Source organism: Culex quinquefasciatus, chromosome 2, assembly GCF_015732765.1.
Source record: "Culex quinquefasciatus strain JHB chromosome 2, VPISU_Cqui_1.0_pri_paternal, whole genome shotgun sequence".
NCBI lineage: Eukaryota > Metazoa > Arthropoda > Insecta > Diptera > Culicidae > Culex > Culex quinquefasciatus.
In genome coordinates, this window is record NC_051862.1 from 94,737,359 (window position 1) to 94,761,873 (window position 24,515).

A 24,515-nucleotide genomic window follows, 5' to 3' on the forward strand; every position below is an offset into this window, starting at 1 on the left:
GCATTTATCCAACGAAGTTTACCGAGTTGGATAAATACGGCGAGTGGTGAAAAAACATGTTTTGCAAAGAGTTGAGTAAAATTGGATTATTTAGTGAAACGTTTGTTTTCCCGCTTGAATGTTATTTGCAGTTAAGATAACTGTCGAATATCACTAAAACAGCACTCAAACGGATGCTGAAAAGTGTTTTTACTACTATATCTTCTTAAAATCATGTGACAACATTTTTGACTTTTAATTTTTTCATGCTCCAAGCGAGTAAGCTTCTTGAGCGCCAGGAAGTCTATTAAAAAAATCACAGTACTTATTAAACCACCTTGGAACCCTTGCTTAGTTCTATCCAAGTCAGGTGTCCCTGTACCGTACCCCACTGGACAATGTTGTTCCATCATCACCCACCTCACTACTGCTGCCAGGTTGGCCTTGTTAATCTTGTTAAGCTAACTCGACGCTCGTGTGACACACGGTAATACGCTCAACTACTGTACTGAAACACGACTTGGAAACAGTTGTTTTGTTTGTCCTGTGGTGGCAAATTGGCACAACACAAGAGAGGACACCCTTTTGAGTCGTCTGTACATGAAGGTTCGATTGACTTTTGACGATCACTTTACCTAGCAGTACTGGATGGTCAGCTTCATCGTCGTATCCACATTTCTTCCATGCAACGGATTTACACTCGCTGATTGAAGGATGTACTAATCTATGGCGGTTGGGCAATCACTGTATCGTCGGTGCAAATCCACTCTTCTATAGTATTTCACTGCAAAGCCAAATGCTCATGTGAGGTAGAGCACTAATGGCACAACTCCGAATCACTGTTTGAGCAGGTTGAAGTTCCGGCAAAACTCAACGAAAACCGGAAGGAACTGAAGATAATACTGGGTAGAGAACAGGTTCACAAACTACATGCTAAAAAAGTGACACATCACTTCACGCGAACTTCTCGGTCACACACCACAGAAAAAAAAAGTTTAAACAGCTGGTGCCACAATCCGGATGACGTCACGACGGAGAACGCGTGGTGTGAGGAGCTCGTCCTCGTCGTCGGTAAGGTAGAACGGTCCAAAATTCGCAAACTTACAACACACAAGTAAAAAAAAATCAACAGCGGAAGACGGAAAAGGAAAGTAAAATGCCGTACAATGAAAGCGAAACAAGAACCAATAAAATAAGAAACCGCGACGTTTCAGGTAAGGCTTCCTGCTCTCCGGTCAAGCCACTAACCGATTGACTACTAGCAGTGAGTGAGGGCTATTATTTTAGTGCCTGTGCCTGTCGTGTTACTGACACTGGTGTCGACTACCGACGAGCGACGACGACCGACGTGGTTCCCCACAGTCAGTATAGAGAAGCGGTAGGTAGAGCTATACTGCCGTTTTACGGCGATATGATGTATACGCCATTTTGGACATTTTCAATTTTATTGTACAGTCTGATAAATAATCTTAAAAGCTACCTTCTGACGAAAGAATTTTTCAAATAACTGCTCTGAGGCCCATTTTATTAAGCAAACAAACAATGATGTTTGCCAATTTTACTCACCATGATGTATGTATACATTGAGAATTGATAGAAGTCAAACTCAATACTGTTTGAATGTTGAATTGTTGGACCAAATCAAGACTGGGCAATATTTTATTACATTATTTCGACTTAATTATTAAGGGGACGTCCATAAGGCGTCATCCATAAAGTACGTCACGTTCTGAGGGAAGAGGGGGGTTTTGAGCAAACGTGACATTGCGTGTTAAAATCATAGGGAAATCGTGACAAAGGGGGGTGGAGTAAATTTTGGCTGACGTATTAAATGTGACGTACTTAATGGATGACAACTTATCCACATCTACGTAGACACTTTTTTGAAAATTCTAGATCCACCCACCTCCCTTGCGGACAATTGTGCATGCAAAACATGTGTTTATGGAGCGTAGACAATCTCTAAGGGAGCGTTCTTTTATTACGTAACACAAAAAATCGGATTTTTAGACCCCTTCTCCAAAATTTCCATACAAATTTAAAAAAAATGTATGGAGCGTAACACGGCCACCAACTCCCCCCCCCCTCCAGCTGAGTTACGTAATAAAAGAACGCTCCCTAATACCCTCACCGCCCCCCCCCCTTATAGTATCCACGTGGACAATTCATTAAGGGATCCGCTCAGCTGTCAAAATAGCTGGACCAAAAAATATAGGCAGCTTTGATCGAGCAATGTATACATACATCACTGGGAAGGAAAAGTAGTGATTTTTTATTGCTATTTTTACGGCCAAATGATGTTTGTGGTTTAAAATCGTAGAGAATAGGAAAAAACAAGAAATTTTGTAGGGGCCACATTTTTATTGTACTTTTTAACAGTTTCTACAGAGCAGACCTTAAATTAGTCATTTAAAATTGAAAATATGAACAAAAACAGAAAATCGTGTCTACAGCAAAATCACCTCAATGGCGTATACATCATATCGCCGTAAAACGGCAGTATAGCAATACAACAGTAGCAGCAGCACAAGCATCGTACGATATGCGTTTCGTGTGTTTTTCTTGGGCAGTGGTTCTCAACCTCAATTTCATTATTTTCTATCGAATCAAGACTCTCCAGTTATATTTTGTCACGATGAAAAAATCTTTCAATTAAAATTAACAACATGTCAAAAAATATGCCTGAGGAATTATGCTTCGAAAAAACTTAAATTATAGAATTTGAAATGTACCACATGCATTTTCATCGCTTTTGAGTTATTGATGCAGTTTGATGCAAAATATCTTGTATTTTTTTTCTAGAAATCTAGATCATACAAGAATGCTGAAAGACCCAATGTCACCCCTGATGACGGTAACTTATGTGTGTGACAACAGGGTGTAATATGGTTGCATTAAATAAAAATTTCATAATTTGATGCACACAGCAATATTTCAGTACCTTTTAGGGTCCTAAACAACTTCCCAAAGTTTGGGAACGATTGGTAAAGTCCCTGTTTTGCGCAAAGTGATTCAATTTTGTATGGGATTTTTTATTAGAACACCCATTTTTAGGATTTTGATATTTAAAACAATACTTAATTCACCTTGAGTTGACTGGTGCCTTTCTAACAATAAAGGTGTTTTTTGTTCTAAATAGCAATGCTAATGCAAACACAAAATCTAACATCATATTCTCATAACATCTGACAGGGTTGTCAGATCTTCAATATCCTCCCAAGATTGATCCGGGCTTCATTTTCGTCAGAAATTTTTGAGATACGACCTAAAAAAGTGTTTAAATTACTCTTAAATGCTCACAACATTTCAACTTCATAGAAATATCTGAGATCCGGCCTCCAAAAAGTGCATAAATAACGATTAAGTGCTAACGGCGTTTGATAGGGTTGTCAGATCTGCGCTGCTTAAGGCTCATTGGAAAGGTCTTTCAAATACCTTGCTATAAATTTATAACATGAAATCTCGGATTAGTTTTCAAAAGGTCGTAAGCGCCAGTTGTTAAAAATTGAGTTTTTGGCACGGCTGCACTCTTCTAACGCACTACTAACGATTTGCTCGAGCAGAATTTCTAAAAAAAATAATTTAAACAAAAATATCGCCCACATATAAAAGGTCGAATGTGCTTTTCATACGGAGAAGTCACTTACGTCCGTGGTCATGCAAGGTCGTAAGTACTGATAATTTCAAAAATGTACTTACGCTCATAGAAAAAGGACGTAAGTTCAGTTTTTATTGCTTCATGATTATGCGCAGATGAGTTTTTACGAAAAAAGATGAATATTTGTTATCCCATTAAAAACATTGCGCTGATTATATGACTTAAAGGATGCACGAAGAATATGTTCCAATTTTCCAGCCAGCAAAACCGAGTTTCAGTCATTTATCCTGGAAGAGACGGCTAGCTTCCCCCAAAATCATCATTTTGTGTGGCAGTCTAAACCAACTCAAAATCAAGTTGCATAATCTGTTCAGGAACAAGCGATAATGACCGCATCCATCTTATCATGCATAAACGCCCTCTCAAAACTCCAGGAACCCCGAGTTCTTCAAGGTCTTATAGACCACTGAAGAAAAGATAAATAAATCAGTGGTAATTCGTCATTTTGTTCGTGCTCTCAGCTAGCGTATGAGCCAACGCGAGAGAGGGAGAATAAAATCGGTCAGTTGGACCTTTCTCCTCTGCGATGTTGTCTCCCAATCTCTTAAAAGAACACAAAACATCGACAGCTCTCTTTGCGGGGGGTGAAACGATGTTTAAAATAATAATGTTTGATTTAAATGTGGTTTAGTCATAAAATAAATAAATTTTGCCAATGGTCGTATTGTCACCCTTACTCAAAAAAAGTCACAAGTACAGGGACGTATAAAACAATTTGCTCATGTAAAAGGTCGAATCAACCTGGTGTGGTAAAACAAGGCTAAAAAACAAATTAATTTAAAAAAATTTTAATTCACTTGATATCCTTGATATGGCAACCATAGCTTATAGTCAAAGCAATGATTTTGAATAAAAATATGCTCTTGATACCCAATTACATATAAATAAGAATTAAAATAATGGTCGAAAACTTGTTCATCGGTTTTCCCCAATTGAGGAATTTGGCTCTTACGACGTTTTGAAAACTAACCCGAGAAATGGGGTTTCAAACAAAAACCACCCTTTTTACAATTTTCCGAACTTTAACCAAAATCGGGATAACTTTTGAACTACTTTTCTTAATTTCTTAATATTAACTAGGGTCTTATATGTCCCGCCTGTATGGATCAATAGGACCGCGCACCGGACTCACAATCCAGAGGTTGCTGGTTGGAATCCCGCGGCGAGTGCTCTAAAAAAATTAAGTGTAAATATGGGTATCCGGCGCCGTCGCTCCGTGCCGTACTCAAACACTTAGCAGCCCAGGGCAGCGAAGTCCTTGTAGTTAAAATGAAGACACTAGTGGTTGGTACTAGTAGAAAAAGGCATAAACCACGTTGCATGTTGTATTAAAAAAGGATTCATATTTGGTTACTTTGGAAGGTGCTCAACAACATTTCCAAAGAGAGTACGCTGCTAACATGCTCCTAAAAAACGTGATTTTGAGCAAAAAATTAGTCATAGACCAGTTTTGAATACGCTGTATCTTTTAGCGAAGCATGTTAGCACCATACTCTCTTTAGATATGTTTTAGAGTACCTTTCAGAGCCACCAGTATGAATCCGGTTTTATTGTACGTGTAAAATTTGTAAAATCGATTTTAGGCTGTGTAGAATAATTTTCAATGTATTTTAAATTAAATAAAGCCGTTGCACATATTTTTCAAAGTTTATGTCGCCCCATCCCTTTCAAAAACGATCCGCAAATGTGGTAACAGATTCTCAAATAAGTGTCCACGTGGTTTATGGATGGTCCCTTCGGATAACCGTATCAAAGGAAAAAAATAAAATAAAAATTCGCTAAAGTAATTTTGATTTATTAATACAAGATGTCACATTGAAAAATCTCTTTTTAAATTAATAGACAATCAACTATTTAAATCTGACTGAAATGCGTCACAAAACTCGAATTTGATGTTAAAAAAAGAAAATAAAATATTGCGAAAATAGTAGTTTAGGCAACAAGTTGCAAAAAAAAAAGATTTTTTCAGCACGAGTCGTAAATTTATTCAACGAGGTTCACCGAGTTAGAAAAATAAGACGAGCGCTGAAAAAATATTTTTTGCAGCGAGTTTCATACAACATTTTTTGCAATCCCCAAAAAACATCCTTTGAGTGAAGTTATAAGTCAAAGATTCATGTATTTTGTCAATAAATCGTTTAAATGAAAAAAAAGGTGGAAAGTGTTACTTTTCGAAACAAGTGCTGAAAAGTGCAACTTTCCAGCACCCATTTCAGTGCTGAAAAGTAGAACTACTTTTCAGCATTTATTTTGAAAAGTGTTTCTATTCGATTCTGTTATTTTCGGTACAGAAAAGAAGGCTATTTGTCGTTCAAAAATCACAGGAAAAGTAAAGGTATGAACAAGATGGTCCGTCAGGCCTGGACGCAAACGTAAAATTCTGCGCCTGTCATCATAGCCTGCCAGTCATCGACCATTGAACAAAGCAACCCCTGCAGATTGTTCGACTGACAGCTGATGGAAAAATCGAAGTGGCACAGCGTTCTGCGTTCACCACTGCGTCGAACGGACAATCTTGCTCAGGTACTTTTGCCCCATTTTGACATTTCTCTTGGCGAGATAGACTGCCCTCCCATTTGCCCCCCACCCCTTCCATATTAAATCAGAACTCGGCGCTTCTGGTGGCTTGAATATCCCGTCAATAAATAAAATTGTAAATTTCGGGTATAATTGCTATGGAATTATCTTATAAGCATCCTTGCGAACCCCCTTTTTTTGGTACCCCCAAAGATAAAAATAAGTGATCATTACTACTTTTTATGCTGTGTAGTTTACAAAAGATTAAAAAAGAAATTTAAAAATCATATATAAATTATAACCTTTTCTGTTGATTAATCTAATATTTCAAAATAAGTACACCCACAGCGCCATCCAAGTGGAAATTGCAAATCGCATTTGCTACGGAGGAAGTCCTTGCTGGTTGAGAAACACTGACGTCCTTACTTCGCGGCGATGGCACACAGACGCAGACGGCCTTAACAAACGCGAATCAAGCGAAAGTGGATGGAATCCGCTGTTTTTAGGTTTTTCACTCTCTGTCCAACCAACATTCACACACGTGTTTGGGCGAGTGTGTGTTATTTGAATGGGTGTAGTAGTAACACTGTTAGTGGTGTTCGCTGGATGGTTGCAAATTTTTATAAATAAAGACGAGCGCGGTGAAACACAACACCGACGACGAAGACGACTACGCTGACGGGGATTAGCGGGTACGATCAGCCGGTTTATCGCGAAATTGTAATTTGAATGTCTGTGTGGATTGGCACCTTGACTCATAAGATTTGAACGAGGTGGTGTTTGTATTGTGGTTATCGGATGATGGTTCTATGACTTTTGAACCGTGCAATTTAGGAAGTCAATTACTCATTTATTATCTTCGCATGAATACGTTCGAAGCTGTGCGAAATGTGATTCAAATTCGATAAGAAAATTCAAGTGAAGTAGAGATAGTAGAAAGTCAGTAAATGTATTCTTTTGATTGCCTAAAATGCCTACTTCTTTTTAATTTTAATGTTTTTTGACCCAGCAAGCTAATGTCGGCAGGATTTTGCTCGATATGAACTAGTAAAAAAAAGTGTATTTGAGTTTAGTTGCTATCTACACTAGTCTGTTTTTTAACAACATAAAATCATGATTTTTAAAAAACATCTAAAAAAAAAAGCAAAAAGTTTTAACTTAAACATTTCAAAACTCTCCCTGACCATACCCCAACCTCCCCTCAGTATAGTTTCGAGCGAATCCGCGTCGCCGCGTTGATTCGCGAGCTCGACAAATTCATCGGAAGACATCATCAGGCAAGTGTAATGCACCAACTCGCAGCGCGGCCTTAGCACGTCTATGCAAGTGTATTTGTGTGTGTATATTTCAAAGTCATGGTGCGATGTTCAATCAAATACATATAGGTAAAGCGAGCGATGAACATTCACGCGAGGGGTGGCATGGAATTCTTCCACCAAGAGCAGCAAAAACAACACAAAACCAGAATCGCACATGATTGTTTATAAAAAAAGGCTAGACCATACGGTGTAGTCTCTGCAGTCGTTTGTATCAACAGGTTCTGATTCACGACCGAAGCAATCTGATAGGATTGAAAAAGCACAGATGTTGAACTTGACAAAAACAGTAAAATGAAAAAAAAACTGTAAATCGGAAGAACGATCAAAATCTTATCCAAGCTGTAAAACGCGCTGGAATTGGCCGTCAATCACGCGGCAAAAAATGCGACGCAAGATGACGACGCGTTAGATTTATTGCTTCATCATTACCGTTTCATATATTTGTGTAAGGGAGTTTGGTTAAATTAGACAATTGAATATTTTCCCAATTGTTGGGTTGACGTTTCGCCTGTTTTTCAAACGTTATATTTCAAATGACAAATCGAAATGGCAATGGTTTTGCATTATACGATTAATTAAGCTATTTTCTATTAGAATTTTAACATTGGCAAAATAGTTTTACTATTGAAATATTTAAAAATGTTTTCAAAATACAAATAATTTGCAAGAAAAAACAGCGCTTCCCTAACATCGACGAGAAGGTCAAATAGCTAGAATGCATGAAATTGACCACCAAATAAACGCTTCTCTAACATGGATGTGAACTTCAAATTTTGAAAGTAAATCTTGCCGTTTGCAAACCCACAGATTTTTCTAATACCTCTCGATGAACTCTGTTATTCAACGCCATCTTGTTTATGTCACGACATAACTGCTTGGACCCATTAAATTGAGTGAATTTAACAAACAAATTTCATTACTAAACCGTGTCGTGCTACATTTTATACAGTAACTAGTTTTTTTTTAAAGGAGCATTAAAGAAAATTGAAGAATATTTTAGAATCGTATTTTGCACACCCAAACGGTGGTCGCATGATTGTGATGCATGGCGGCATGAATCAGAATCTGCATGAAAACTGTCCTCATGCATATTTTGCGATATAGGGGTATGACATTTTTGCCCGTTACCAACAATTATCGACATTACCGACGGCTTTTTGGTTGTATTTCACAAAAAAAAAACCCTTAACAGAACGAGGATTGAACCACCAACTTCTTGATTATTGATCCGACACGCTACCACCGCGCCATGGACGTTTGATGAAATGTGATTGAAAGAGCACCCACATATTCTTCTCTTTGGAGTGTTGCTCGGGGACGGGCCAGCATTATATGACCGTTTCTTAGCGAAGCTACACCAAAATGTCACATTTTTCAATTTTCAATATGATTTTTAATATGAAAAAAATCATTTTTGTTATGATGCAATAATTGCAATGTGCTTTAAATGCGTTTTCTTACCTTAAAAGTCAAGAACATTGCCCAAAAGTGGTCTGCCAGCCATTGTACGGGAGAGGAGTTTTTTCTCAAATCTGCTCCTTTCGTTATCCCGTCACGAAAAGAAATGGCTGGCAAAAACTCAAATTTCATCCAATTCTTTCAGTTCAAGGAGCAAAAGATTCGTTTTTTAATTTGTGATAATGTGTATAAGAGCAAAAGTTTTTAAAAATCAAACTGGCAAAACTGTAGCGATTTTTGTAGTGTGCCTTTTAAAAGTCCAGTTTTACGATGTTGTCCCGTCACGCTACATTTTTATTTCAGGGGAAGCACAGGTACTGTATGGTTCATTCTGCATGATATTTCTTTGTAGGAAAATCAGTTATCTTTCCAAATATGTAATAACATTGGGGGTTTTTTTTCTTTTATTTTGCCACTACAGCCAAAACGCTGAAAAAAACTTAGGGGAGTTTGGGGTAATATGGACAGTGGGGGTAATTTGGACACCCCTTTAAAAATCACGTTTTCTTCGGATATAAAGTGAAAACGGTAATTTAAGTGATAAGGCTAGTACTAGTAATGGGCTAGGAGTATGGACAAACCAAAAAATTTTTGAATAAGTTTTGGTATAATATGTAAAAGTTTCCAAATGCCGGTTGGCACTGCCTTAAATTCTAATATTTAAAGGCTAGGAAATAACGTTTTGCAGGGGTTATATGGCAAAAAATTGACATTTTTTGTTTAAGGGGGTTGCTTGGACGATGCCTGGGATATGTACGTATAAAAATTGTGCATTTTATCCATTTTTATCATCAAAAATTGCAATTTATGATAGACTGTGCTATGGGGGTAATTTGGACATGCCTTGTGGGGTAATTTGGACATACCTGAAAGTCTACCTGTCAGGCAACAAAAAAGTAACTTTCATGGTTGGATGAGTTTTTAAAGGGATTTAGATAAATTTAGAGGGATTTAATATGTCAAATCAATCAAAAAGGAATGTGAGCAATGAGAACTTTCACAAAATCCCTATTTTTTAATTTAGATGAATTTATTCCAATATTCGAATTGATGAAAAGCTGATTACTGTACATTTGGCGTTCAACAAGACGCTAATGTTGATTGCATTTAATTAATTTCTTTGACATTTCTAATTTGTATGCTGGTTTACAATAATAATTAAGCCCTTCAAGCTACAGAATGTAAAATTAGAAAAAAATGATATTTTCAGGCTAATACATTCTATATAAAGATTGATTTATATAAGCATAAACGATACCTTAATCACTAAAAACTAAACTTTTGCCTAATCCAGAATCAATGTTTAAATCATTTCAGTATTAATGATTAAATTATGTATACTACACTGATCTATTTGTTATCTTCCTATTGAATTATAGTTCTATCACAAAATCATTATTTAAATCTTTGATGAAATATTATGAGCAAAACAACACTTCAAAATATAAAGCAATTACAAAACCAGGTTGAAGGATAAAAAATGCTCAAAAAATCAAATGTTAAACTTATTCTTCAACATGTGTCCAAATTATCCCACAAAAGTATTCATATTACCCCACAAGGTATGTCCTTATTACCCCACAAGGCATGTCCAAATTACCCCATAGGGGTGTTCATATTACCCCACACCAAAATGTGGGGGTAATTTGGACACCTTTTAATTTTTGCGATAAAAATGGTTTTTTGGTGAGAACTGCAGATCGCTGAAATGTTTACACGCGGGCAAAAATGATCTACGGGCTTGCTGCGAAAAATGTTATAAAATGTGACATTTTCTGCAGCAAATCCACTGTTGCAGATTTTGAGATATAATTTTCCTTTGGGTGCAACCATAGGTCGAGCCAACAATGTCCAAGATAGAAAATTGTAGGGAAATTTTCTCAGCTTTTGAAATATTTTTTTTTAGAAATGGAAGAAAGACAATTTGTTTGAAAATTGAAGCTTAATAATGGCTTAAACTAGAATTCTGAGATTTTATCAAAAAATCACACAAGTACTTTTGATTTCAAATAAAATTTTACACCCAAAAATCACTATTGGAATCTTTTTTAGGTTAATTTTCGAAACTTTCCAAAAACATGTTGTCCAAATTTAGTGAGCACAACACTTTTTCAGTTCCTTTCGGGGCCCTAAACAAATCCCCAAAGTTTGGGTCCGATTGGTGTAGTCCTTACTTTTCGCAAAGCGATTCAATTTTCCATATAAATTTGTATGGGGAAATCCATTTTTTAATTTTGATATTTATCAAATCCACATGTACTATATCAAAACCGGACTCATATTCGATTAGATAGAAAACAAGTAAAAAAGAAAGAGGATATAGCTTGTCAAATCAAGTTTTTGTAATAAAAAATTAGTTACAAATCGTTTCTCAATACACCTTAAGATTACTAGTTATTATAGACATTATTACATTTTTTTCTCTCTAAAGTAGCAATGTCCGACCTATAAACGAATATATATAGAATACAAATTAAAATACAAAATTCATAACAAACCCCGATGGTTTGACACCAACCATTGTCAAACGAACGGGGTCACTTTTTAGTTTGAAACCCCTTTTACACAGAGTTCACACACACTACCAAACGTTTGTTTTGATAGTGTGCGTGAGCGCCGTGTAAAATGTGACAGTTCGTCACTTTTTAGTTTGACTTTGACCAACCAACGGGGTGCAAACTAAAAAAGTGTCAAACGAAAAAGTGACCACCGGGGGTACTCATTTTGATAGTGTTGTCAGATGAGCAATCTATTGGGTTAAAAGGTTTTATGATAACTCATATAACGACGATTCGCTTGATAAATCCGGACATCATTTCCAGAGTTTTTTTAAAGGTCCTATTGTGTTTCATATGTTTATAGGACCTTACCAACAAAAAAAAATAAAATTAAAACATCTGAGATCCGGCATCAAAAAATTAATAATAATGGTTCTGGTATCATTTCCGGTCGACGGCCTTATTTGTTTTAGAAAAGTAATGAAATTCTGAAAAAAAAAATGTTTTCTTTGTGTTGTTTGCAGAAGCCTTTTACACATCGTGTATAATTTTTCTTTTCAATTTATTATTTCTGGACTCTGAGTGAATGACACAATCTACGACTTTAACACTCAAGTACCCACTTTTGATAGGGTTGCAAGATATAAATTTTTTTGGACACTTTGGAAGTAAAAAAAAGTTTTTATGATTTAGGGAAGGGACCGCATCTAAAAGGCAGATTCAGTGCCAACTTATTTCTTAGCCTAGAAATTTTAATAAGCATTTCCTCAGTGAGGAAGACAAAAATGGGTCATTTTTTTCATGTACCATTTTTCCCGAATAGTCCGTATTATAACATACAACTTTACTGACACTTGACACCCAGCAGGGATGGAATAATCGCAAAACAATCAATTTCACTTGCGAACTTTTTTCACCCGCGAAAGAGAGAGGAGGCAAATCACGCAAAAGAAATTCGCTCCCGAAATTCTCTCAGAAAATCAATGTGCTGATGATTTTTTATGAATTTCCTAGTCAGCAACACATAAAATTATTTTTTTTTCATTTTGTTTACACACATTGCCCATCTACAAAATGTGACAGGTCAATTTCTGACGTGTAACGTTACCTTTGCACGTGTAGTAGTGAAAATGATGTTCTGCCGAATAATCAAGATGATGATTTTTTTTAGATTCTTTTTACCGATCTTTCGTGCGCGAGAGAGGAGAGCATACTCCCTTTGGATTTTTTTCTCTTGATGAACATCCAATGATTTTCTTTTGATGATGATTATTCCATCGCTGACACCCAGTCATTACGAAAATCCCTTCTTTAGATTCAGATTTCGAATTCTTGTATAGCACTTTTCTATAGACAGCCCCCAAGTTTGTATGGAGAAACCAATAAAGCAAACCGGTTTTTTTTTACCTAAGAAATGAATTGAAATACAATTTCATCCACATTTTTTTTGCGGAATCCCAAAGAACTGCTACTTTACCACTTTACCATTTTTCGATAAAAAAAAAATCTATTTGAAAATTTAAGGCCTTTTCTACCCAGTTCGGAAAATCATTTACATACATTCGGAAATATTGACAGTTGGATTTTGTGTTACAAAAAAGTGTAATTTCTGATGATGTATTTACGATGTAATTCGTACCAAAATGTCCCCAACTTCCCTATTTTGTTTCCTTCAAGACTGTTCACCACCGACTGCGCAGCATTTCCCATCATCTCCGCAAAGCTGCTGAATCAGACCGAGGATTTATATCCAGCAAGCGAACGAGTGCACGTGTACCGAAAACTTCAAGAACGAAGAAGGGAGGATTCGGGTCTACGACTTCAAGTTCGCCTCGCGATGCTTGCGTGATGTGAATTTGAATGCAAACAAAAACCAACGAAAATGGCAATCGTGCATTAGGGCAGGTTAGCGGAGTTCCGACCGCGACCGACCTGGTAAAAAAAACCCGCACGCCGATTGTCAATTAGGCATCGCGAGTAAGGTGTACCGTAAACACCTGTTAGTTTGACAAACTAAACGTCTGGAAGATTTGCCATCAGAGAAAGTCTTATTAAAAAGGGAAAGTTCTACAAATTTTCAATTTTTCATGTTCAAAATATTAGGGTGTTACTGTACACCGTTGTTTAGAACGGAAACTTTTCAAGGAAGTAACGTGCTCAAGGTCGTCAACTAACCAATATGGACAACCTGTCGTAGTCGCGGTTGCCGGAGCAATGTCCTAACAGCCGATGACCAGAATAGGAGCTTGGAGAGAAGAAGAAATAAAACAAGCTGAATCATTCATTCAAATGGGGTGCTGCTGCTGCTGCGCTATTACAGACAAACAGTGGAACTGTTGTCCTCAAACTGCTGTCGAAAAACTAATTTGTTCCCGGCACGCAAACAATCGATCTGTCAGGCTCCTCCTAGTGCTTGAAAAAGGGTACTTAGTCTCAGAAACGGAACGAACGAACGGCGAACCCGTGTGAATGACCTCTAAAGTAGTGCCACTCGATTAGTCTAATGTTACAGAGTCATCAGGTAAATAGGTGACTAACTAGGTTGCCAGTAACACAGCTCGACTGCTATTTGCAAAGCTTTGTTCCAAACTGGTTTTGTCTTTGTTGTCCTGTATGATGATGGGCCTAAACTGGAGCGAAATGGTGTGTGAATGTGCGATGCGTTATCAGCAGCTGATGGTTGAAGAGAAAGGCTCAACACATAAACGGACAAAGGGCTGCTGAATCTTTTATGACAATGCGGACTTCATAGCAATAACTAGGCCACTAGAGTATCACGGAATGATAAATTGAACGATTATATCGCATAAGAGAATTTGTTGATCTCTTTGACTTTCTCGCAGAAAAAAAGATGTAAAATCAATCGTTAAAATAAATTGAAGATCTCAAATGCCTTTATTAAAATATGCTTTTCCATGTTTAATGAATCGTCATAACGCATAACATCAGATTCTAGTGTTTTCTTTTTTTCATTTGTAGTATTTTTGTTAACACTTTTTTAGTTCAATATTTCCTGATGATAGGTATTTTTTTGACTAATGGTAACCATTTTTACAAAGCATTGTGGGTCAAGGATAGGGTTTACACTCTTCCGGGATTTCGTTTTCCCGTACACGGGATACTATTTGTTAACCCCTAAAATCCTCGGGATCCATGGCTAATAAAACCAAACTCTTGATATTTTTTAATACATTTTTCTCGCTTGAATTTTTTTAAACACATTTTATTGCGTTTGATTATTCAACCATAACAAAAATAATTTTGAATTATTCTATTATTATGATTTATTTTAAACCATAAAGTGAAAAATTGCCAAATCAATTTTTACATTAGAAGACTTAAGATTGTGCCACTTTTCTATTTGTAAATTATGTAATTTTTTATCAATTTCAGGAAAACCGAGACAAAATAATAAAAATCTCGGGATTTTTAAATTACGGGGAAATCTGGCCTGGGTGGACGCACTAGCTAAAGGCGATTGAGAAAGTGCCAGTATCTTTATAACTTTTATGACCTTTATGAATGTTCTTTTAATTACCTACCTATCTACAGAACACCCCCTTGTGGACAATTTCTATACAAAACAATTTTTTTATATGAAGCATGGGCAATCGCTGACCCCCCCCCTATAAGGTGTCCACGTGGTTTATGGATGGTCCCTTATCGATCTTGCTATTTTGTCGTACGTCGCTTTTGATTTTTCGAGAAAAACGTACTTTAATGTTTACCTTGAATAAAAAAAAATTAGTGCACGCAATAAATTTTGTTGCTGGATTCCCGAGTTATGATCCAAACTATAAATAGGAAAAATATATCTAAAAATCTGCAACAGTGGATTTGCTGCAGAAAATGTTACATTTTATAACATTTTTTTGCAGCAAGCCCGTAGATCATTTGTGTGTCGGATCAATAACCAAAAAGTTGGTGGTTCAATCTTCGTTCTGTTAAGGGTTTTTTTGTGAAATACAACCAAAAAGCCGTCGGTAATGTCGATAATTGTCGGTAACGGTCAAAAATGTCATACCCCTATATCGCAAAAAATGCATGAGGACAGTTTTTATGCAGATTCTGATAAAATTTCCTGCCGCCATGCATCACAATCATGCGACCGCCGTTTGGGTGCATCTTTTCTGGCGACCCTACTACTTTTAGGACCATTATTTGGATATTGTCTTGCTATTTCACTAGTAAACGAAGTTCTTTTTGAACAAAAAACTGCATTTCGAGACTTTTTTATTCAGAGCAGCAAAACTCTGCCTCCAAATTGCCTGTTCCATAATTGTGGGATGTTAATTTCATTAAATTGATAGGATTCATAGAAAGAATTTTTTTAACGATACTGGTAATCGATTCCTTTGTGGACCACCAATCAGTGAGGTAGGGTACGTTATCCATTAGTGGACCCCTTTCCTATAGTGGACCCTCTGAAGGGTTTTTGATGAAAAAATCAATAAAATCCCAATTTCAAGCGTGTTTTTTGTCTGCAAATCTTTTATTTGGCATGTCCAGCATCATTTAAAACAATGTTGACTGACATTGAATGGTCCTTTTTGACAAAATAAGTGTTTTGAGTTCGACTTCTGAAATCAGCCATGGCCACTAGCATTTTCACAACAAAACAGCATTTATATTTTATGATTGAATTAACTATCCAATCATTTTTTGACTGGTGGTTTTTGATCACAAAACTCAAGATTGTGTTCAACGAGCCAAATGCTTCAATTGCGGTGGCGACTATTCAACCAAGAATCGGAGCTGCCCAAAACGTGCTTAGTTTGTAAAAAATCGGCAGCAAGTGACGACGAGGCACCAACCAAATCGTCGCAAAACACCACCAACTTTCACGGACGTGGATTTTCCTACTTTACCCGCCATTCAAAAACGTTGAGCACCCCTGTTGTAGCCGGTTATAACCGTTATAAAACCTCAACTGTCAAAGTTGTATGGGTATATTTTAAAATGCAAATGTATAAATCAGGCCTGTCCAATCTTTTTGGCTTAATTTTCACATTTTTGATCGTCAAAATTACAATTGTTTATTTTTTCATGGTTTATTTGATGGAATCGGTTCATAGATGACCAGTGAACATAACTTTTCCAAAAGATTGAAAAAATATTTATACAAGTCGTTTTTATCTACATTTTACGTCAAAAATCAATCCGGCCCGCGAGTCGGGCCAATTTTGCACTCCAAACTTACATAAAAACAACCTGCAAATTTTTTTCAAACTTTTGTCAAAGTTATGATCACAGGTCATCTGAGAACAGATTCCATCAAATAAACCATGGAAAAATGGGCAATTGCTACTTTGACGAGCGCGGTTTAGTTACCCTCCAACTTCCCACCCTCCAGATATTTTAAACGGATCTTTACCCTCCACCCTCCAAGTTTCCAAGCAACTTTTTCAAAAAGGCGTATGTTTTATTTGATCTAATATACATACTACTTCTTGAAAAGATACTCCTGGCCATAAAAAAATATATGAGAGCTCTCCGAAGAATTCACTCGATCAATTGTAGAAAAATCTCTTGCAACAACACCACCACCAACCGCCCTGTTCCGCTATCGATGGCTAAGTTATGTTTCAAGCAGCACCACTACCCACACTAGTAATGTTACATCAGCGATGGATAAATTAAAGTTTTTAATCAATGGGCTTTTGGGAGCGATTTAGATTAATAATTTGCATAATTTACCGTTTTTACTTTCAAACAAACAATTAATTAACAGATTAATCACATTTCGCTTTTCAACTAATGAATCATTCCTTTCTAAGATTTTTATTCATTTCAATCATTTTGAGCATTTCAATATTTTAAAGTATGTTAAGTTGATTTTAAATATTACGATTAATTTTTATATTTAAGGTATTTCAGGTATAAGAGTGTATCAAGTTTTTGAAGGTTTTTAAAGATTTCACGTAATCCAAGTTTTTTGCAGTTTTCATGGATTTTATTATACTAAGTATTTCCAGCATTTCAAGTATTATAAGTACCGCAATCAGGGGTGAGATTGGTTCATACAAAAATGCAGAAATTTGTATGACCCAATCTCACCCCCTTACGGTGCATCAAGTATTTCAAGGGTTTAAAGAATTTCAAGTATTAATTTTTTTCTAAGCATTTCAAGTAAATCAAATTTTCAAGTATTTCTTGTACACAATCATTTCAACATTTGTAACTATTTCATGGATTTCAAGTATTTCAAATTGATTTTTAATATTTGTAGTATTTCAAGTGTTTCAAGTAGTTGAAGTAAATATTTCAAGTATCTTTTTCATTTATTTTAATTTCATAAAGAATTTAAAATATTTCCTGTACTTCAAGTATTTTTTGTTTTTCAAGCATTTCAAGTAATACAAATAAGTCATGTATTTCAAGTAATTCAGTTAATGTTAATATTTTAATTTTTCTATAATTTCAATTCATTTTTTTTTAGATTTAATCGTCTCTTACTAAGTTTAATCATGAAATATCTTTATAAACGTTCCAGGAGTGATTGAAAATCTTTTTTTTAGAGGATTTAATAAATTTTCAGTTATATGTTTTTTTTTTTTTGGTTTTAAACATGTATGTAACCCTCGATGTACACATCCAAATTTAAAATATTTCTGGTATTTCAAGTATTTCACGTGATTCTAATATATTAAGTTTTTAAAGTTATTCATTTTCAAGTGATTCCAGTTTTAAGAATATTTGGAGTCTATCAAATATTTTAATCATCTTAACACTATTTTAATTTTCAAGCACTTCAATTATGTTCATGTTTTTTATTAATTTTTTTTAAGAATTTCAATAATTTAAGATTTTTAAGGTATTTCAAGTACCAAGTACATGAAATACTTTAATTATTTGAACAAAAATTTGACAAAAATACCAGTTTTTTAAGTGTTTCTAAATAAATAAAATATCTGATTTAAATTAATTTCCTTTTTTGAATAAAATTTAAAAAACCGAATGTTATTATTATAAAAGCATCATATTTTAAGGAGTTTATGTAAACCGGAAAGTGATAATAATGATTGAAACTCATCTGAATATACAAAAGAAATCTTGGAACAATAGAAATTTGTCGATGTTTTCGATTCTTCAAACACTTTAATAACATAAAACAGTTAACACTATTTATTGTACTTTCAATATTTACAATATTTTCAAAGATTACTTGAACAGTTGAAATATTTTTGCAATTTGGAATACATGATAAAATATTTAAACACGAAGTATTTGACGTGTCAACAATTCTTAAAATACTTTAACAACATTTAAAACATTCGAAATCACTAACATATTTTTAAAACACTGAAACACGTAAAAAATTCAAGCTTCATATGATCAAAATACTCGACAAACCTAAAATGCTCAATATAATAAAAAAAAAACAAAGCAGAAAGACTTTAAATAATAGAAACTTGAAAATTTAATATACTTGGAATCTTTGAAATAATTGAAATAAATGAAAAATAAAAGTAATCGAAAAATGTTATATCATTTTGAAATACTTAAAGTCCTTGAAAATAATGAAATGCTTGAATGGCTTAAACAACTTGAATTAATTACATGAATCACATGAATTACTTAAAGTAATAGAAATACTTCAAGGTCTTGAAAAAACAAAATACTCGAATTAATTGAATAACTTGAAATACATTTAATATTGGAAAAACTTGAAATTCCTGAAAAACACGAAAACACGAAGTTTTTCAATTGCAAGAAATTTGAAGTATTTGAATTACTAGAAATGTTTGATACTTGTTTTACTTCTATAGTTTTTAAAGGTCCAATTACCAAAATTTTGCTGTGTTTTTGAATACTACTAACTAAATGCGGTTCCAGAAACACCAAAAAACAAAAAAAAAAACAAAAATGTGTTTACTGGACTTGAAAAAAACCCAGACTTGAAGTACTTGAAAATCTTCATATATTTAAAACACTCAAAATACTCGAAATACTTAAAATACTACAAGTTTTCGGTTCTCGCAATACTTTAAATCCTTGAAATCCTACTTCGAAAACTTGGAAAAATTTAAAAACTTAAAGTACTTATGAGACTTAAAACCCAATACTCCAAAACTTGAAATGCTTGATGTACCGTCATCAGGGGTGACATTGGGTCAGACAAAAATTTCGAAATTTGTATGATGCAATCTCACCCCCAGACCCAATGTCACCCCTGATGACGGTACTTATAACACTCTTGAAATATTTAAAATCGATTTGAAATATTTAAAGAATTTGAAAACATGAAGTATTTGAAATACTTAAAACATATTTATTTACTTCTATTGTTTCTTTAAAGGTCCAATTTGCTACCTCTGACTCAATGCGGTTTCAGATACACCAAAAAGACAAAATTTTGTTCATTTGACTGTAAAAACTCCAAACATGAAGTACTTGAAATCCTTCAAGTTCATGAAATCCTTGAAATTCTTCAAATACATGAAAATTGCTTGAAACACTCAAAATACATAAAAGACCGAATTCTTGAAATATTTAAGATCAATTTAGAATACTTCAAATCATAGAAATTGAAATACATGAAATACTTGAAATACTTCAAAACTCGAAATTTATTAAATACATGAAATCCTTGAAATATCTGAAAACATGAAGTATATACAAGTATATACAAGAAGTATTTAGTTTTTTTGAAGGTCCATACCAATATTTTGCCTGTGTTTTTGAATACCGCTAACTCATTGAGGTTCCAGAAACACAAAAAAACAATAACAACAAAAAACTAAATTTTGCTTACTGAACTTGAAAAAAACCCCAGACCCCTTCAAGTACTTAAAACACATCAGATACTTGAAACTTGCTTAAACACTCCAAATACTACGAAATATTAAATTACTACAAATTCTTGAAATATCTAAGATCTATCTGAAATACTATACATTCTTGAAATAAATTCAGTTCTCGCAATACTTTAAATCCTTAAAATTATACAAACACTTGATATACTTGAATACCTACTTCGAAAACTTGGAAAAAATGAAATACTTCAATTACTTATAATGAAAACTTGGAATACTTGAAATTCTTGAAATGTTTGATGTACTTATAAAAATCTAAATTCTTAAAATATTTAAAATCAATTTGAAATATTTAAAGGAATTTAAAATAATTGAAAAAATATATTATAAGTAATTAAAAAATATATTATAAGTAATGAAATACTTAGATACTAGTATACGAAGTATTTAATAAACATGAATTAATAGAAACATTTGATATTTTTATTTACTTCTATTGTTTTTATAAAGGTCCAATTTTGATTTTTTGGCTTTAGAGTGTTTTTAACGCAATGTGGTTTCAGAAACACAAAAAAAAAACTAAATTTTGTTCATTGGACTTAAAAAAACTCCAAACATGAATCTTGTTTGAAACACTCAAAATACATAAAAAAAACTACAAATTCTTGAAATATTTAAGATCAATCAATAAATACATAAAATACTTTGAAAACTTGAAATACTTGCAATACTTAAAATCCACAAAATACTTTGCATACTTGAAGCTCTTGAAACACATGGTGTTATTATTACACTTTAAATCCTTGAAATAATTAAAATCAATTTGAAATAATTGAAACAATTAAAAAAATAGAGTATTTGAATTATTTACAAAACTAAAACTAATTGGATAAACAATATTTGAATAACTTGGAATACATGATATACATACAATATTTGAAATACTTGAAACACTTTAAATCCTTGAAAACTTTAAAAAACTTGATACACTCGTATACCTGAAATACCTTAAATATAAAAATTACTCGTAATATTTAAAATCAACTTAACATACTTCAAACTATTGAAATGCTTAAAATGATTGAAATGAATAAAAATCTTAGAAAGGAATGATTCATTAGTTGAAAAGCGAAATGTGATTAATCTGTTAATTAATTGTTTGTTTGAAAGTAAAAACGGTAAATTATGCAAATTATTAATCTAAATCGCTCCCAAAAGCCCATTGATTAAAAACTTTAATTTATCCATCGCTGATGTAACATTACTAGTGTGGGTAGTGGTGCTGCTTGAAACATAACTTAGCCATCGATAGCGGAACAGGGCGGTTGGTGGTGGTGTTGTTGCAAGAGATTTTTCTACAATTGATCGAGTGAATTCTTCGGAGAGCTCTCATATATTTTTTTATGGCCAGGAGTATCTTTTCAAGAAGTAGTATGTATATTAGATCAAATAAAACATACGTCTTTTTGAAAAAGTTGCTTGGAAACTTGGAGGGTGGAGGGTAAAGATCCGTTTAAAATATCTGGAGGGTGGGAAGTTGGAGGGTAACTAAACCGCGCTACTTTGACGATCAAAAATCGAGCCAAACATTTCATTAGGGCACAAAACCAAAAATCGCGATTCGAGAGAATCGCTTGCAAAAAGTGGACAAGTTGTTTCAATTCCTACACAGCAAAAAATCCGATGGTAAAATCGCATGCAAAAGCATGCACATCACCTTCGTCAAAATAAACACTTAATATTACACACTGCATGTACAATTTTTGCAAACACAAAAAAAGTTGCAACCAACGGGATTCAAACCCAGGACTGGCGCCATAGCCCACTCGGCCGTCAGACCGATGAAAAGCTGTAAGGATAAACGCATATATGAGCTTGACATTTCGGTCAAGTAGGTTTCCCATACTGATGGGCTACATATTTCAGAGTGTAATATTACACAGAATTTCATAAAATAATGCAAAATTTATTTTACACCCAGGCCTTTTACACGCAGCTGGATTAAAACTTTATTTGCTGTGTATTTAAAAAAGAAGCTTGACTGATGGTATTTTTACAAATGATACGATACATCACATCATTGTCCTCAACTCTGCTTGAATGCTTCCTAATTTATGTTGATTTTCGCAATAAAACTCATAATTTAAAAAAATCTCGTTATTGGGCCCTTTTAGCTTTCCAACTGTTGTTCACAATGGGCCCTTTCTGGATGCAATTTCGAAGAGAACTAAAGGGCACTAATGCGCTGTCACCCGATTGTTGTTTTGAATGATGTTTATGGGCCCTTTTGTTTAGTTAGAAATAATGAAGAATCCAGCGGAAATTTTGATAATTGGTGAAGTTTTGTGATCGAATGGTGTAGATAAGGTATGTGAAACATACAAATTCTTCAAAGGTGTACTGAACAGCAGCCGCGGGACTGTAACAAATATTGTATTTAGACGAAGTTTTTTTCTGCAGAAATCCTTGGTGAAACGTAAATCAAACTTTGTTTTGAAGTGTATTAATGTTAAGAATGTATGAAAAGTTCACTTTATAACATAGAAAGTTCCTCAACTACGAAAAACTAACGAAAAAGAAAAGGGCACAATTGAACTTTTTGTCTAGCTTGGAGTGAACTTTGTTATGTGCCCTTTTGTGTTTGTAATTTTTTCAATAGGAAATTGTTTGTTATCAATCTGAATCTCGGAGGGCATGTAGAGAGTACTAATGAATAGAATAGTGGAACAATCCCGAATGTTTACGTTTTGTTTTTTTTCCCCTAATGAAATGTTTGGCTCGAAATGTGAAAATTAAGCCAAAAAGGTTGGGCAGGCCTGGTATAAAGCAATGAACAGTGTTCGGAATGTCAAAATTAAGTGCATGGAATAAACAAATTGTTAACTCCTTTGTTTGACGTCCTAGCCAAATTGTGTTTTCGAAAGAGTTGTTGTACTTGATAAGGACTATTTGTTCAGGTTATTGACATACAGGGTGCGGACCTTCCAGGGTGTCAACCAAAGTCTAACTTTGTTGGATGACGTTTTAGGGCTTTGGTGTCTTAGGGAGGAATGAAAAAATTGCTCCGCCTTTTTTTAAAAATTCCCTTACAATGTTGCGGAAAGGCTTAAAAAATGATCTGTAATCAAATCTGTATCTTGATAGAGGATTATCTCATCGGTAAAGTAAAGATATGCAAATAGTAGTTCAACAAGAGTTCAATGAACTAGAAACAAAACAATTTTGTGATCTGCGTGGACTTAAATCATAAATATCTCGAACATTCAAAGAATTTTGGATTTACAAGTCTTAAGTTATGGATAGCCCTGGATATCCCAACATAAAGTCCTGGTATGACCTGGGACTTTTCTCCGTTTACCCAAGAAACCCAGATTAAAACGGGTACTCACTCGGTCGGTGACGGTGCGCTGCCTGCTCCAGGTGCGAGTGCTGCCTCGCCAGCTGCTCGACCATCTCCTCCAGATGCAGCTTCTGGTCGCGCTCGTGCTGCAGCATCTTGGACCACTTGTGGCCCTGGGTTTGCGCCGTCTGCAGGTAATCGGAACACGCCTGAAAGGTGCCACGAAAGTTAAAATTGTTGTATTCCAATGTTTTTTTTAATAGGGTCAACTCACATTAATCATTGCATTCGATGATATCCGGAACAGCGTGGCCCGTTCGCTGACAATTTTCGTCTTGTTGGGTAGGTCTTCGCCGGATTCCAGCTCGTTCAAGGCTCGTTGCAGCGCCGAACCGTGCTTCGTAATTAGATCGTAGCACGTCTTTAGGTTCTCCAGCCTGACGGTCAACTCCCGCACCACCAGGTTCAGCTCCTCGCTCGGTATCGTGTTGGCCGCCGTGTCCTCCTCCTCTTCGTCGCTTTCCATGGCTCGTCTGGAAGAAGTGAGAAAGAAACCGGAAAACTTTTGTAATCCCTACCACAATTCTTAGCGGGAAAACGGTGTCGTCTTACATTGCTTTTGCTTTGGCCAGCTCCAACGCCGTCACCCAGGACTGCCGTTCCACCTCGTTGGCAGCTTTTATGTGGAACGTCTGGGTTCCGCCGTTCGATATCACAAAGGTGCACGAATCCACGGTGTGGATGAGGGCCCCGTGGAGGGATATTGTACCGCGACAGGTGTGTGTCATCTCCGCTTGATTCCTGTCGACGACGACGACGGAAAAGTTCGGCGCAAAAAAAAACATGCAAAAATAGAAAAAAAAGAGAACAAGAAGGGAAAAAGAGCGACGCGACCAAGGTGACGTCGATATTAGTTTCACATTCGGGCCGACATTATGGCTAGCTTGAATAGTAGCAGGAAGAAGTGTAATGACTATCGAACAGAAGAAA

At 35.1% G+C, this 24,515-nt stretch overlaps 1 protein-coding gene across 3 annotated transcripts in view; it reads right to left on the bottom strand.

Annotated features, from left to right (window-relative positions):
- Nucleotides 1-24,515, bottom strand: part of LOC6036873 (oxysterol-binding protein 1) — a 67,063-nt gene that overhangs the window by 23,873 nt on the left and 18,675 nt on the right. For all 3 annotated transcript variants that reach the window (XM_038251791.1, XM_038251792.1, XM_001846802.2), the window contains 3 exons: nucleotides 24,138-24,326; nucleotides 23,800-24,058; nucleotides 23,575-23,734 (listed from right to left, as the gene is read on the bottom strand). In XM_038251791.1, the coding sequence (XP_038107719.1) occupies nucleotides 23,575-23,734; nucleotides 23,800-24,058; nucleotides 24,138-24,326 (608 nt within the window). The remainder of the gene's footprint in view (nucleotides 1-23,574; nucleotides 23,735-23,799; nucleotides 24,059-24,137; nucleotides 24,327-24,515) is intronic.